Here is a 13,508-nt window from a genome sequence, read left to right as displayed (position 1 = left end):
AAGTATTTATTTTATTAAAGGTTCACCTATTACATGTTCCCCCATTTTTCCTTTGTTATCATCTCTTATAAGGAAGTATGCCAGAAGCTTTTAAAATACGGGATTGGCAAATCCTTCTAGCATTGCTCCTCTGAGTGTGATTTCTGGATCTACAGTCATTTGTCTTCATGGACTCAGGGGAGGAAACAGTTTGGCAGAACGCTGCATCATTAATAGAAGGAGCCATGGAAACTAATGCAAGTAAAGTTCAGCCAAACAAGACAAAGGGAACAAGACACAAACAGGTAACAGACTTACTGCAAGTCAACAGATTATTCCAGAAGCCTTTTAGGTAAAGCACCAGTTTTACTTCAAAAAAAGTTGTTCCAGAGTTTGGCTCAAAGCCCAAAAAGAAGACTTTGTACTGTCATCAGATTTGTCAAGCACAGGTGGGAAATGTGAGCATTCCCACACGTGGCATTGCTACTGCAATAAGCAAGAAGTTTAATATGAAGGATTTATTTACACTTAGCCATGAACTAATTCAACTGTAACAGTTTTCACCTAAAGAATTCTTCATAAACATTATGTGGAAAATCACTGTTCAAGCTTACTGCAGAAATGCAACTAATAGCAGCCAAACAATTGATTATGACATTTATTGAACATAAGCATTATAGCTTTACAATTGCTTTCTCCATTTCTTGAGTGCCAAGAATTACAGTAATAGCAATTTACATAACAGCATTAAAAAAAACAATCCCAAACCAAACAAACAAATGACAAAGAAAAAAAGGCTTAGAGTCAAATGGAGTATTAGATATTTTCTAATTTTTTGTCTATATGCTTCTCTGGAAAGTCATCTGAGATGACAATTATGAATACAAGTCTATTTGTGAATTACTTTTTTTTCTCTTTTTAGTTTTAAAAGATAATAAATCTATCAATATTGATACTATTAGCTTTACACGCACTGTGAAAATGTGTCATTTTAAGATTATTCCCCCACCCTCATTTGTTATGACAAATACTTGGCCAAGAGCAAGACAAATGAAGTTAAATGGTCTCAGCTGAGCAATAAGCACAAGTAATGAATCCTTATGACCGAGGTAAACAAATTACTTTTACTTAGAAAGAGTATTTACCTTACCAAACAGTACACACACTCAGAGCACTTATTCCTCCTCATTTGAGGGCAGTCTACCACCAGTCTTGAGTAGAAATTTCTGTACTACTTTCTCATACTGCATATGGGATGTAATACTTGCCTCTTCAAGAAGACGTGTAACAGCATCTATGTCATTGTATGTTTTAGTCATCTGGCCCACTCTTTCAGCACATAAAACTGTGAGGAAATAAAATAACATTATTCATACTGGTAGTATTATTAGGGGAGAAGTATCCTTAAAAAGAGTTTAGGACTGCATAAGTTTTCATCTTAAAACTACTTATGTAAACTTTTGCATAAGTATACAAAAAAAAGTTTTTTAAAACATCTCAAAAAAAAAATCAAAGCTTGAAATTGAACTGAGTGTTTCTCTTTTGTAATGAGTACTTTCTTCTGTCAGTGGCAGAACAAAGTCTTACAATGTTAAAACTTACCCCTCTGAAGAGGAATGTCTTGGGTTTATTAGAAAAAAAAATCAAAAGGAAGTGAAAACAGATGTTCTTAGATACATAATTAGGATTTTATCATGTCATCTAGTCATTGCATTATGTGTAGCAGAATTACTCCATGAATAAGCAACTCCGATACTGTTAGTGACACTGTTGAACACAAAGACACTTAGTTAAGAACTGGGTTCTATGGTATGAGACACCAAAGTAAATACAAAATGTAAGCAAAATAATAAACTATTTTTATAATGCCCAGACCACAGAATGGTGTCCACAGTATCACTCATAAAAATATTTACTTAGACTGGATGAGATGATTAATCACTAAGGTGGAACCAGGAGTTTTGCTAGACTGAAGAAAGTATGAGGAAGTTTTGTCTACTACAACACAGGTGATCTTTTGAGAAGCTACACTAACTTATCTAGAAGTCTGCAAGTTTTCTAAAAATCCACCACTAATCAGAGGAAACAACAGCACTTTCTGCTCTACCCTTATATTCTCTCTCTTTTCTCCCCCCCTGCCCCCAGCTATACATACTCCTCAAACCCCTGGAAAAAAAAGGGATTGATAATGAAGTTAAGTTGAACATACAGGCTACTGGTTATCAGGCTGCCATAGCAGAAATTGTTTGTCAGGGGATTTACCCTTGACAATGTCAGTTAAAGCTCAGTCTGACAGATTGGCTAATGTTGCTCTAGGGCACATTAAGGGGGGGGGAGGGAGGCACAGAAGAGACAGATAAGGCCTAATAAGATTAAAACAATACTACAGTAACATTGCCAGGAAACAGTCTATCACCCTAAGGAAACAATACTACCCCAAATTATAAATATACTGCCTACATATACATAAATAGATAGTTGATTACCACTAGGGTACAGTAGTAATATATCAAGCGCAACAGTACATAGGTAAACGTTGGAGAGTTCCACACCTGAACACCAGGAAGTTGCTTAAACTACAGCAAGAAGAACTATTTGTTTCTGTTTGTTTTTCTGTTCCTTAAATCCTATTTAAGATATTAGGAAGAAGTTCTTTACTATGAGGGTGGTGAAACACTGGAACAGGTTGCCCAGTGAGGCTGTGGAGGCCCCATCCCTGGAGTCATTCAGGGTCAGGCTTGATGCAGCTCTGAGCAAACTGATCTAGTTAAAGATGTCTCTGCTCACTGAAGGGGGGTTGGACTAGATGACCTTTAAAGGTCCCTTCCAACCCAATGCATTCTATGATTCTATTTTTGAGGATCAAATCCTAAAAACATTTACAATATTTAGTGACATAGGTAATGCCAGTGAACTCCAGAGAATGCTGCTCAAAAATATTAAAAAGATAATTACACTTATCCAAATAATTAAGTCTGAAAGTGGTAAGAGTAAAAAGTTTACGCTTCAAAATACTAATTAGACAAAAATTACACAGCACTATAAAGCACATGCAAAAATACACTGCATTGTTAAAATACAAGCTGTATCAGCCAGAACCAGACTAATCAGGATTCCACAGGAAAAAAAAAAATAAAAAATTAAGTAACTTGCAAATAATATCAGCTATAGTAAACAAAGAGACTAAATAGATTCCCACAAAAACTTCACATAGAGACAGACAGTGTCACATCCAGAGGACTATTCACAATATAAGAATTGCCACTGCCATATATAAAAAATTTTAGGCAAAGTAAGTTCATAAGTCATGCAATAAAATGTCTATCAGAAACCCTGACGCCAGCAGTTTATTTTCCAAAACAACTGTACACTAAATTGTTCCCTTGGTTACAACATTCCCTTGCTACTATAAAATAATGCTTGAGATTGTTATTAGCAAGCTAAGTTTAACTCCGTACCTAGCACTAATAATCACCACTGATTATGATTATGACGATGGCAACCTCACACCATCCCAATTCAGATGAATATATAACCTTCCTAACATCCAACTCGATAAAAGGACAGTGCTCCCACAGTCATAATAAAGTCACTCAGCTGGAGAAACAGTGATAAAGTTGATTCCTGTGGCTGCTCACTCGGCTGTTGGTTCAGAACTTGCCTTTTAATCTTTAACGTGGCAGGGTAATGCCATACCACTATTACAACAGCCTTATGACTAGCAAAGAAGTAGTGACCTGGTCACCAATAATAGCTTTTATATCTCAAAACTTCCACCGAAGTTCCATTGGTCACAGTTACAACAGAGGTCTTCATATACTACTCTGCCAACATGGAAGGGTTTCAAAGCAGAAATGATATGCATCCCCTTCAATGTCCATGTGGAAACCGCATATAACAACACCCCTCATCCAGCCAACCATCTCCTATCAGCACTCAACATGGAACACAGTGGAAGTACAGAGCAATGCCCTAAAAGGAAGGTTTTTCTTTTGGAAGGAGGGCAAACTTCCAAGAGGTGTTGCTCTCCATCCCTCAGAAAACAAGGCTTGCAGGGAAGAGAAGGTGAAAAGTGAGGACAGAGAAAGCAATTCACCAGAAGCATTTAAAAAACTCAAAACAGCATCTAAGTATCTAGTTAGTCACTCTCCACAGATTACAAGATAACATTTGCCAATTGCTAGTGCAGTGATTTTTATTTCTGTAGTGTCCAAAAAGACTACCAAGTGAAAAAGACACACCATACTGAATAATAATTTTCAGCTCTGATCAGTGAAGGGGTGGTGGGGAGAGGGGGAGACACACAAAAACCAAACCAAAACCTAAAAACCAGACCAAAACCCAATAACTCCACAAAGCATGTGGATTCCGCATGGCAGGTTTCCAGCATGCTGGAGTTTCTGATGAGTACAAGAGCCTGATAATGCAACCATAAAGATAAAACAAGAGCAAATGAAGGACAACACTCTGGAACACAAAACCTACAGTGCCAATTCACTGACCTCTTTTTGCTCACTTGAAAATCAGTAGTATTTTTGCTTGAGGGTGATAGAAAGCACAGCATATAAATGCATGCATGCAAACATCCAAATCAAAATACACTTTGCACCTCTCGGTCTATGGAGGATATATATATAAAGCTTAAAAAAATACATGTCTGCAGCAAGTGGAGGAATCTTAGAATTCCAGGAACAGTTAGAAAATGCATTTTGGTAACAGCATTGAAATGAGTGCTTCTGATCCAAAACAGGAACAGAGAAAGCTTCTATCACATTGCCATGACAGCAGTAAATTCATGCTACTGGGGACATATTTGCAGTTCCAAGTATTTGGCTTTTTTAAGTCAAACACACAAACGGACAAATGCTACACAGATCAAGTACTTCCTCTGTTTTCAAGTACCAAGTATCATTTTCACACCCTCTTTAAAGCTTGCAAATTTACAGGTACCCACATTCTTGTGCTTCTCAATGTGAGTACAGCTGAAAGGATGTACTCTGCACTTATTTCTCATAATCTATTTAATGCAGCATCTGACTGGAAGCCTCTTTCCAGCTCTGAGCTCCACATTGACTAAAGCACTTAATGCCAAGCTGAAGATGCTCAGGGAGAAGAGAAGAAAGTATGAACCTCCCTGTATTGCCTCCTGAAAGTCACACAGCCATCTAGCATGCTGCTTAGAGGAAAAGCATGCTTCCAGCAACAAGAAGTCATGGAAGCGAAGGAGAGCAAGAATACCATTGGGAGCTGCTGCAATGAGCCACCACTCACCCACAAAACAGGGGATTCAGGCAGAATTTAAAAAGAAGAAAATATAAAAATCACAGGAGCCAGCAGCCACAGGTGTCCCCAGTCCCTGCTCCCTGCACCCCTCCTTGAGGCACAGTCCCTTTTTGTTTTTGAGACCTATCAATCAGTAAGAAATTAAAGAACTAAAAGGGAGCAGCCATTGCTGAAGAAGAAATTCCAGCTCCCACTGCTTCTCTTTCCATCTATTTCCAACTACTGGGAAATGGATGGGGATAAGATGGTTCAGTTAAGTTTCACTTTTTAGGCAGATAATCCTGACCTGTATAATTATAGAGTCTATGAGGGAAGGTTAGACTAGTGCATGGGGATTTCCCTACTACCAAAATTTATTCCCTCAGAAACTACATAAGGATAAGGGAGCACTGTTCAGGGAGCACGGATCTTTAGCAACTTTAATACTGATGCATTTTATTGGCAAGGCGGCAGCAGGGGACAAACTTACTGCTTTATTTCATAACAGTTCCCTGCCTAAACCCTTTACCTATGGCAAGGCCTACTACATTCTTAATCAGTCATGAGAAGTCCTGCTTCACAGATTGTGTGTCCCTCCTCTCTGCCCAGAGCTATCTCCAAAAACTGAGGATACAATGGCAAATTCTTCTCATCCTAAATGTTGTGCGTGGAGATGTACAGAACAGATGTGGTATCACCGACTGACCAGTCGCATTCCTTACTGCCAGATACCACTTGGCAAACATTAGCAACCAGAGGCCCTGGGAGACTCAGACTACTCAGCTCATATTGGTTTAATTTCTGAAAAGCTATTTTCCCAATCCAAGGATAAAGCACTTGCTAGAAATCACAGCTTTGGTTCTAGAGCCATTAAAAGTTGTACTCTGGCACTGGTTACTGCAAGCACTGCAAGCATGTAAGGAATTCTGGAACTCTGACACATTACCTATATTCCTTCTCAAATCAACTCAGGAAAACTATGCCTAAAATGTGCCATCAGCTTTGTTACTGACCCAAACCAGAAAGATTTCACGTTTAAAGGTAAACATGTTAGCTTCTCCTCCACTAAAGAGGAGTTTTGGCAGCCCTGGCTAAACTGGGGCAGAGGCTTTAGGTTGTCACATTTGAGACAGCCTAGAGAGAACACGTTCATCTAAAGAGCTTAAAAATGTTGAGAGGCTACTTCCACAGGAGCCTGAAAAATGTGCTTCTGAGGCATGACTTGCCAGAAGTCCAAATGTTAACATCACACGCCAGCAGTTCCTCTAGCCTCCCCCACACTACCCAGGCAGGCTGGTCCTTCCAGAAGGCAGATGGGGAGTTCAGCAGGTGGTTGCGACCCTGGTCAGAGGGATAAAGAGCAGTCACAGCCCACCAACTGCTCCACAACTGTTGTGTCACACGGTGTATGAGCTCCATGGAAGAGTCTGGAAAAACACAGTGTTGTGAGTGGTCTCTGTCAACAAGTACAAATTAGTGCAGTGAAAAATAACTACCATAAGTTTGACAGACAATGCCAATAGATTTTTTCTTATTCTTTAAAATTGTTGCAGCTTAGCTTACTGTGATTTCAGTGGTGCCATTACCAATTCTTCTAGAAGAGATTTTATCTTGCCATTTCAGCTGTGGTTTAAAGGGTGGTTTTTTACTACCATTTCTCTCATACAGTATTAAAATACCTTAGTAAATCCAACATTAAAGCCTCACATAAAAACTTACATTATTACTTAATTTCAGCTTTGGGAAAAACCTCTGCTGTTAGTTTTTCTCTAAAGCTTAATGCCTAAATACTCAGGTTGACAGCCATTCTAAAGCACTTCCTCAAGTCAGGGCAGGAACTGCAACACATTTTCTTGTGGTGAATAAAGAATCATTTCAACAAGACTGTCACACGCTTATTCCTTCTACTAGTGTAGACACAGATCAAATGTGGTTAACTTGGAAAACACAAAAAAGAGAAAGACTAAGGAGATAAGGAACAACACCTGGAATGAACCTTCTCCGTGTTTGGACCCCACAACTTAACATCACCCTAGGGCATACACCATTTACTGATCAGCTTGGTAGCCCTTCTGTTAATAGTAAAATCTTTCTTCCAGGATTTTTCAATTGCTAGCCACTGAATTACTGTCTTGACATTCCCCTCCAACCATTTCTTATCAAGAACTATCTGGACACTGCAGTCCTTGCAACTAATAGCTGGTCGTAGGGCTTAAACGAGGATCTAGACTGTAAATCTTTAAAAAAATCCTAAAAGGAAGTTACAAGACTATATTAAAAGCTATGTATTGTCAGCTGTCTCCCTCTCTAGAATACAGAATCTTTTCTTATTCCAACTTTGAGAGGGATGACTGTGCCAAAGTTCAAGAATTACTAGTCTAAGTTTTCTTTGCTTTAGCATTTAAACATTCCAGAACCATGTATGGCCTCCATTCTAGTCATTGTCTTTGTAAGATAAAACAGGTATGATAAATTTTCTGTTAAGTCAGACCCTGGGAGTGCCTGAACTTGAAATTTTAACAGTGATCAAAATACTTTTTAAATAAACTTGGGCTAGATTCCTAGCCTGCATTTACCCAGTAGTTTATGTAAGGATTTTTAATCTAACTGTTCTATTAGTAAACTGAAATAGTAATGAATGAATTCCACCACAGGTCCTAAACAGGTAATAGCCTTTTCCAGGCCTACATGAAAAAGTTAGAATTCAAACACAGCCAAGTTTCAGAATTAGTTGACCCAACAAATCACTAATCAAAGAAAACTGACAGACTGTCCTTTCACAGCTCAGGGTTTTTTAATCAACAAAACCACAATCAACGTATATCTCTGCACAAAGTTTCACTGTAGTAACTGAATGACCAGCAAATCAAGTAAGGAGTAAATATGTTGCTGTCAGACACATTTACTACTCTCCAAAGCAACGCACTGACTCTAGGACTGTTCTGCCTAGGTATCTATGAAGGTTCTTCTTACATCCATCACGAGAACCAATTCTGTAACGCTGCCAAGACTGATGCTAATTTGTGACAGAGGCCTTAGAAACAGGACTGAGGGCAGTCACAGGATCTAAACGTCAGGACACAGAAAAACCTCACTACAACAAAATGACTACAGAAACTAGGGAGTACAAAGATACATCAAAATACTGTAGATCATTTTTGTGCATCTTTATCCTAGTACACTAAATTACCTGAATGAATAGGTGGAGAAGGCATGTTTAAAGGGCATTTCAAATACATACTGAGCTTTTGAGGGGAATGTACTGTAGAAAGAAAAGGCTAAACTCAACAAGAACAGTTTCAGACTGTACTTAGAACTGCATGAAAAGTAGAGTCAGCAGGAAAAGTAAGAATAGCATGATGTATGTTTCAGCAACGATTTAATTGTTTTAAAAAATAGGGATCAAACATAAAACAATGTCAGCTGGCCTCTCTTGGTAAGTTTTGTCCTGACTCCAACCCTCAGTATTAAAATTTCCTTTTCCCAATATTCTCCCAAGCACCTTTCTATTTTGCACAAACACACAAGTTAGCTTCCTCATTTCCTACAACAGGAGAGATGGATAGCTGATTAACTGAGTAGGAACGAAATTCAGGTGGAATATTTGATTCCTTGGAAGCAGCTCTTGAATGGGTATACTCTCTGTACAGCAGGTACATAAGAGGATTTTCAATGTCCATAGGTTCACATTCCCACCCTGACAGGCCAGTTGCCTGCAATACTGCAGATGACCATTATTTCCACAAGGTATGACAAAATTTTGGGGTTGTTTGTTTTGTTGAAAGGTTAAATCACAAACCCACAACTTGGGTTATTTCTATCTATGTGCTTTCAAAAGTTGATGGAAAAGTATAAAATTGTTGTTCATTTTTAAAAGAACCTGTGGGGATTGACAACGTAACAGACACAGTCTCATAATATATATACGAGCTGTACAGATAAAAAATGTACTAAATTTCCAAAGAAAGATAATTTCCCAAATCCAGTCTCATTATAAAAAAGGCATTGTTTAGTCTACATCTGTTGGTCATGTATTTCTTCCTTAAAGAAGTGTATATAAATTAAGATTAATCCTATTCATTTAATAGTATTTTCTTCATATTTCACCCGAATATACTGGCTACCCATTAAAAACATTGTAAACTTTAGTAATTTAAATCCACACACACCACTCAAATCACTTACATAATGCCTTGTGCTACTACCACAGAAGTTTAAAACCAAAAGGTGAAAAGTACCTTCTTCCAAGATATCAAGGCTCTGCCTGCTAAATTGGACTTCTCTCTTACTTTCCTCTTTGAAGTCATATTCAAAGCTTTCTTCTTCATTTACTGACATTGCTGAAGTTATCCCAGATAGATCCAATATGGTGCCTTAGTCTCACAGGAGATGGGAAGTCATTGCCTTGGAAGCTGTATTTTTGGGGAGAGCAAAGTGAGGTCTCCACAAAGCCGGATACCATCTTTCCTCACTCACATGCTCAGCCAGGGAGCTCATGAGCGACTGAGTATTTGTCCTTAGCACAACAGCTTTGTGTTGTACAGATGGGGTGGAGGAGGGAAGAGACCATCTGTCTAATAATTACTAGAAGATTTATGTTGTTCCTCAAACCACCTCTGAGGGCAGCCAGTTTTAGCTCAACAGTTCCACTAGCATATTTCAGACCAAGTAAGAAGGCTGAAAGCCCCCTCCCCCTGGCACTCCTCACGTCAACAAGGTTCTCTCTCCTCTGCCCCTGCTCCTACAGGTGAAGTGGTAGCTTCCCACAAGTGTCTCGGCGACACGGAAGTCTGACCCAGCCTCTGATTGTCACACCTGGCAAAGGGTGTGCACCTTCACTGAGTTAAATCACCTCTGGAGTTGCCTAATGCTGCAAGTAACAGATTTCAGAGGAGGACTGAACAGACGGAGCCTGTACACATGCACACACTAATCCCACCCAGAGGAGGGATCATGAAAGCTGCAGCTCTTGTATAGCATGATCTGAGTGCAGCATCCTCCACACACTGAAACCACTGCATGGGGAACTGGGCTGAGGGGAAGGGAGCAGTTGTTTGGGGTTTTTCATTGCTTTTACAAAAAAAGATTATGCTTGTAAGAAGCACTTAACTAACATACCATTGTCAAATGTTTTCTACAGTCACCTTTTTTCTTCTGTCTGCTATAGAAAACAAAATACCTCTAGTCCACACTCTGTTCAACAACAAGCAAACTCCTTGTGCTCAGACCTCTTGGTTTCCAACAGGTTGTGTTTGCTAAACCTCACTACACACATACAGCAGGTTAGCTTTCTTATTTAACTTTTTGCAAGTATAGATGTTTAATGTTTGCCAGGTTGCCTCCCTTACTTTCCACGGCAAATAGGTGCTCTTTGTTGCCTACAGAAAGCATTTCTATCTGCAACACAAGGCAAAGCAGTTGCAGGCAATGTGGGGACAATGGAAGGCAAAGGCAGCTCATCACCCTCTGAGGGGACAGAACTGCTAAGGATCGAGACTGACAAACACTAAAAGCCAGCAGAATGTAACACAGGATCATGTAGGAACAATTTCTCTCATGGTGTGGAAGTATGAGGTAGTATGAGATGGGAAGGAACTAATTTTATACAATCATGATGAATTATTCTGTTTCAAGTTTTAAACTCTTGATATTTATATACAAAGTAACACTGTTTATATAAACAATAGCCAAAGGATATGAAATCTACACAAATGCTTCCTGAGGAAAGGAACACTCATTTCTGAACAGAGATCACACTACTCAAACTTATACACTTGGCTTCAGAGTGCCAAAATTTACTGCAATGTTCAGTAGCAGCAACATCCTCAAGAGCACTGTTGGGGAAAATATAGTATCATCTCTTTCTCCCCATATCATGACATTAAAAAATGTAACTAACAATAACGTAACAGGGATTACTTCTAGGTTCTGATTCCTTAGAGCTTTTCTGTGTCTTCATTTCTCTCCTGCAACAGTGAATCAAACTCTTGAAAAACAATTAAAAAATCAGACAGTAAGAGTTTTTAAGTACTTGTTTGCCATCCAGAAATTTACCACATTTCAGTAATAGCTAGGAGAATGGAGAGTAACCTAAAAAATACAAAATACATCATTGTAAAAGACTGTAAGATGCACCTTTTAAAGCTTAGGGACCAAAAAGTCCATTCCTGCGAACCTTGTTCACATACTATGGTTTTAGTATTTGTGACAAGTATTCAACTTTATAAGCTAGTTGGTTAGCTATAGGAGAGCAGGGCAGTGGGCGACACAATGAAAACACTCATGTTACTGCCCAATATACATGACAATACTATAAGGTGATTAAATGAATCTTTCTGCCAGCTGACTGAACCATGACTCATGTCAACTCATGCCACACAGAAGGACATTACATGCAAAAGCTGAAAGGTAAGTGTTGCAATGACTACTTTCATATCTGCATATGATAAAACCTGATGCAAATTCATAATGGGTGGGGAAGGAACGCGTCCCACACCCTCACACTATCCACTCATTTTTAGTGTATTCTGCATTAAGCACTTTTACTAGTGCAGGAGAAGTTACTTGCTACAGAATAAGAGACAGGTTTCCAACAACAGCAAAAAATAGATTAAATGTATATGGATCTGAAAATAAACATTCTAATCAGGAAAGATTCAAAACAGATTTGTAATATTTCCCATAAACACGTACTCAGGGACTTAAAGAACATACCAGATGAAGCATTCATTTTTATGGGTTGCCACTGCAAGGTGAATTTGGCATATTTGCTACAACCACCACCCTGAACTAGCAGCTAAAGACATTTAACTCCTTTCAGGAAGCTTGCTAAGTGAGTTCCACAGACTCACATTCCTCATGCAATGCTTGCATTAAGGCACAGACCTGCCTTCAGCAACATTGCAATCAAGCAGGAAACACACAAACTAGGGAGCTAGTTTGTAGAAGGGTGAGGCTGGACACAATACAAACAAACCCTCCTATCCTGACTCACTATTTCCAAGGAACTCCAGTGTATTCAAATAGTTTTAACTCTCCCTTATCAATAAAAATATCTAGACTTTTGCACAATTGACCACATTAATTTTGACTAAGAGTAACAATGCTGCATTTAGAACAAAGAGATTCTCTGTAAGCAACCAAGCCCTAAAAATAGCAGCTGAAACAGCAGCATCAGGATTTAAAAAACATTGGAAGGAATGTGGGTGTTTTGGGGTGCCTTTTTCAGAAATGGGGAATAAACTGGTCATTGAACATATTATTTCTTTTGAGGTGTACACAAACAAAATTAGATTGTTCAAATGTTTATGGGTTTTGCACGTTTCCCACTCTTTCAAAATCTCTCCCAAATTATTTTCTGTCACTCAGCCAAAAGGAGGTCACATTACTTTTGCAGAAAGTGAAAGAAATAGGAAAATGTTTATCTGGAAATACAGCAGCTGATCAGAATAATGAGGAAAAATACCTCTATACTGAAAAGTAAGCCACGTAAAGACAACATACAAGTAAAAGTAGCTTAGGTCTGAGTGGATAAAGAATAGGGAGCCAATGGAGGAATACAGAAAAAGAAGTGACGTGGTAGAAAGCAGAAAACCAGGAAAATGTTCTCAATGATTGCATGAATATAATCAAGGTTCAAATATAGTTACCAAGTACAGAGATAAAGGACAGAAAGCAAAACAAGAACAACATGAATTATAATTTTAGCTGGATACCTATAGCGCGAGGGCTGTTTCAGAGATCGCACGCCACAGACACTTGGAAGACCTCATAGATTTAAGATGGCATACCCACAGGCAGCACCCACTTGATATCCAGAATAACAGAAGGGTTACTCCCTCCATGGGGATGGAGACAAAAGGGGGTAATGTATGAGGGAGGCAATGACTCTTCATAAATGCCCAACCATCAGCAAGGCTCCTACTGTAAGGGAGAAGGTGTCAAGGGAAGTATAAATTTAAGTATAAAGGTGGACTGTGCCATCTACAGAGCTGGCAGATGTGTGTTTGTGAGATAATCTAGTAACTAAGGTGCACAGAAAAGAAACACAGAACTCTTAAGAGATGCAGCAGGGGATGCAAGTTTTTTTTGTTTTGGTTTTGGTTTTTTTTTAAAGGAAAAAAAAAAAGAAAAAGAGAAAACCAAGTCTCACTTCTGCAAAGCCAACATAATATAAGCATGGCAAGGATAAGTAATCATGCTTAAATTTGCTGAGAGGTCAAGGGGAACAGGCATTAACATTGTTAATTATTGTTCAGCTAAAAAGA

At 38.7% G+C, this 13,508-nt stretch overlaps 1 protein-coding gene across 3 annotated transcripts in view; it reads right to left on the bottom strand.

Annotated features, from left to right (window-relative positions):
- The window catches only part of TRAK1 (trafficking kinesin protein 1), a 118,565-nt gene that overhangs the window by 38,490 nt on the left and 66,567 nt on the right, over positions 1-13,508 (bottom strand). For all 3 annotated transcript variants that reach the window (XM_051612813.1, XM_051612812.1, XM_051612811.1), the window contains one exon: positions 1,248-1,324. In XM_051612813.1, the coding sequence (XP_051468773.1) occupies positions 1,248-1,324 (77 nt within the window). Of the gene's footprint in view, positions 1-1,247; positions 1,325-13,508 lie in introns of those variants that run through there.

Source organism: Apus apus, chromosome 2 (genome assembly GCF_020740795.1).
Source record: "Apus apus isolate bApuApu2 chromosome 2, bApuApu2.pri.cur, whole genome shotgun sequence".
NCBI lineage: Eukaryota > Metazoa > Chordata > Aves > Apodiformes > Apodidae > Apus > Apus apus.
The sequence above is the reverse complement of the archived record's forward strand: the minus strand, read 5'-3'. Positions and strand labels throughout refer to the sequence as shown.